Source organism: Octopus bimaculoides, chromosome 1 (genome assembly GCF_046866305.1).
Source record: "Octopus bimaculoides isolate indiv1 chromosome 1, ASM4686630v1, whole genome shotgun sequence".
In the NCBI taxonomy this organism is placed as follows: Eukaryota; Metazoa; Mollusca; class Cephalopoda; order Octopoda; family Octopodidae; genus Octopus; species Octopus bimaculoides.
Genome location: NC_142928.1, coordinates 93901643 through 93904827, shown reverse-complemented (window position 1 = coordinate 93904827; position 3185 = coordinate 93901643). Strand labels below are relative to the sequence as shown.

The following is a 3185-nucleotide window of genomic DNA, read 5'->3' as shown; positions in this document are numbered from 1 at the left end:
ACATCCAAACATGGGCATATTCTTGATTACCTTATCACGAGGAAACGAGACCTTCCGGATATTTGCACTGTCCAAGTCTTGTGAGGTGCAGAAAGTGAGATTGACCGTATGCTCAAAGGCGGTAAATTGAAACTCCCCATCATGCGTAGAATAAAATCTGAAGGTATAAAGGTCCCTAAACGTATTGATGTGTTGAAATTGAGGGACTCTAAGGCGCAGGCGAATCTGAGAAATGCTATTGGAGAAAAGGAATTTGATGGAACTTGGGCTCTGTTTAAGACCACTATTTACAATATTGGAGTTGAGGTTCTTGATATCAGAAACAGAAAACATCGGAATTGGTTTGATGAAAACGATCTACAGATCAATAAGCGTCTTGAAGATAAAAGTAAGTTGCACCAAAAATACATCGGTTCCCCAGATGAGGATAAAACGCCCTTACTGCAGTCTTTCAAAAGGATAAAATCATCACTCCAAAGAAAGATACGACAAATGAAAAACAAATGGTGGTCGGATATTTGTGAAAAAATCCAGAAAGCATATAACAGTAAAGACTTGAAAACAATATATCACTTAATCGGACAAATGTATGGTCCTCGGATTTCATTTGTGGCACCACTCAAGTCTAAAGACAGCTACTTTCTCTTTAAGGTTCATGAGAGCATCAGGAAACGTTGGACTTATCACTTCACTGATCTCTTTTATAATCCTTCGGTTATTAATGAAAATGTCATCAGTAATCTGCCCCAAACGATATCATTCTTAAGACGATGGAACGTCGAACTATAGATGACATCAAAAAGACAATCAAAGAATTAAATACTGGGAAGACACCAGGTCTTCACGGTATTTCTGTTGAAATTCTCCTCCACGGGGGTAATAGACTTGCTGTAGAGATCCACCATCTAATATCTGACAACTGTTTGGGTGCTCGTTTTCCCCAGGACTGGTTTGATGCCATTTTAAATTCATTGTTCAAAGGAAAAGGATCCAAATCCGAGTGTGGCGATTAAAGAGGTATAAGCCTGCTTGAAACAGTCGGTAGAATTTTTACAAAACTTTTACTTAATTGGCTAACAATTTGGAAATGGCCGTCTCTCATCCCGGAGAGTAAGTGTGGTTTTAAATCAATTTGGGCACAATGGATATGATTTTTTCTGCTCGTCAACTCCAGGAGAAATGCATCGAACATTGCATGGCTCTTTACCAGGTATTTGTCGATTTCACAAAAGCCTTCGACACTGTTAATAGGACCATTCTCTGGACCATTCTTGGTAAACTTGGTTGTCCACATTAATTTGTCAACCTGTTTAAGCAACTTCATAGTGATATGAAAGCTTGTCTTAACTTCAATGGGTCGAAGACATTCCAGGCCCTTGTTCGAGAGGTCCTTTATGCTGATGTGCAGTTCTCGTTCACACTAGGAAGGACATGCATGCTATATTAGATCTCTTCTCTAAAGCCTATATTGCTTTTGGACTTACCATCAGTCTAAAGAAAACAAAGATCACGTTCTCTCAGCCACCAGATCAACCCTATGTGGAACCTAACATCTTCGTCCAGGGTACAAGATTAGATGTGGTTGACTCATTCATCTACCTTGGCAGCACTCTCGCTAGAGATGGATCCGTTGATTCTGAAATAGAGCTGAGAATTTAAAAAGCCAGGAAAGCATTTGCAAGGCTTGAAAATCGTGTGTGGTCTGATAGAAGCATCGCCTTCAAAACCAAGCTTAGTATCTATGAATCTTGCATTTTAATGGTCCTCCTGTACTAGTCTGAGACCTGGACGACATATCGCTGCCACATCAAGACTTTAGAAAGATTCCATCAGATGTGCCTAAGGAGGATACTAAACATCAAATGGAAGTCTTTAACACCAGATACCTTTGTTCTTCAGCAAGCTAACATCCAGTATTAAAATGATCCTCATACACAATCAGAAGCGTTCGGTTGGACACATTGATAGGATGCAGGATGACAAGTTGCCAAAGCAGTTGTTTACGGGGAGTTGCAGCTTGGCAAATATTCGAGACATATACCTAAGAAACGTTTTAGGGATGCTGTCAAAAGCAACATTAAGGCTCTTAATGTGAAAGTTGAAAAGTGGGAACAGATGACGCCAGATCGATCAGTTTGGAAACAAATTATCTACAATAGAAGTAAAGCATTTGAAGCTCGAAAAATTGAAGAATCTATCTTGAAACGAGCAGTTCGTAGACAAGACATAACTACAATCCCAGGCACTTTTCTGCTTTAAAATATTGGTAAGGTCTGCAGTAGAATTTGTTTGTCAAGTGCAGGACTTGCTAGTCATATAAAATCACATAACAGTATTTACTAATTGAAGAGATGGCCTTCTTCTGTGAAGAAGTAGCAATTATGTATGTGTGTATGTATGTATGTATGTATATATGTTTTTATGTATGTATGTATGTATGTATGTATGTATGTATGTATGTATGTACATATGTTCTCTTCATTTTAATTTGGAGTAAATTTTGGCAAGCCACCTACTTGGTAGCACGGTTTTGAAGGAAAATATATTGTTTTGACCATCATCCTTTAAATCTTAAGAAGGTCTTGCAGACTTTTTATAGTCTTACATCGTGGGCATTTGTAGCATATGAATTAAGGATTTGCATTGTTTCCCCAAATTCGGATGTTCAGCCTTACTTTGCTCCAGACATGTTTGGTATATATCCTGTTACTCCAATACTAATAGTGGGTATGAAGCCTAAAGTGTATCTTGGTGTCTGAATTTGTAAACACATTATCAATGATTCGTAGATGTCCTTTTTCTCTTGTATTTTCCTAACCACATTCGCGTCCAATGGGCAGCTGAGTTTCATAACAGAACATATCTTTACCTTGTAGTCTCATAGAATGCTATCTGGACGGTCAGGTCTTAACTTGGTGGCTATTTTAATTTTTAAGTTCCACCACTATGTATGTATGCATGTATGCATGTATGTATGTATGTATGTATGTATGTATGTATGCATGTATGTATGTATGCATGCATGCATGTATGTATGTATGTATGTATGTATGTATGTATTTATGTATGTATTAACGGCTTCTTTACATTAAAACTGCAACGTTCGTAAACTAATTTTTGCTGCCTATCCAGGATGGAAATGAAATGAGCATTGGCCTTCACAGACTCTGCAAGAGCGATGTGAT

General features: G+C 38.1%; 1 protein-coding gene across 1 annotated transcript in view; it reads left to right on the top strand.

Annotated features, from left to right (window-relative positions):
• LOC149137628 (protein CFDP2-like) overlaps nt 1-84 on the top strand; it is a 426-nt gene extending 342 nt beyond the window's left edge. Inside the window, exon 1 of the mRNA XM_089348268.1 lies at nt 1-84. This exon is cut by the window's left edge and continues 342 nt beyond it. Within this exon, the coding sequence (XP_089204394.1) occupies nt 1-84 (84 nt within the window).
• The last annotated feature ends 3101 nt before the right edge of the window (nt 85-3185 follow it).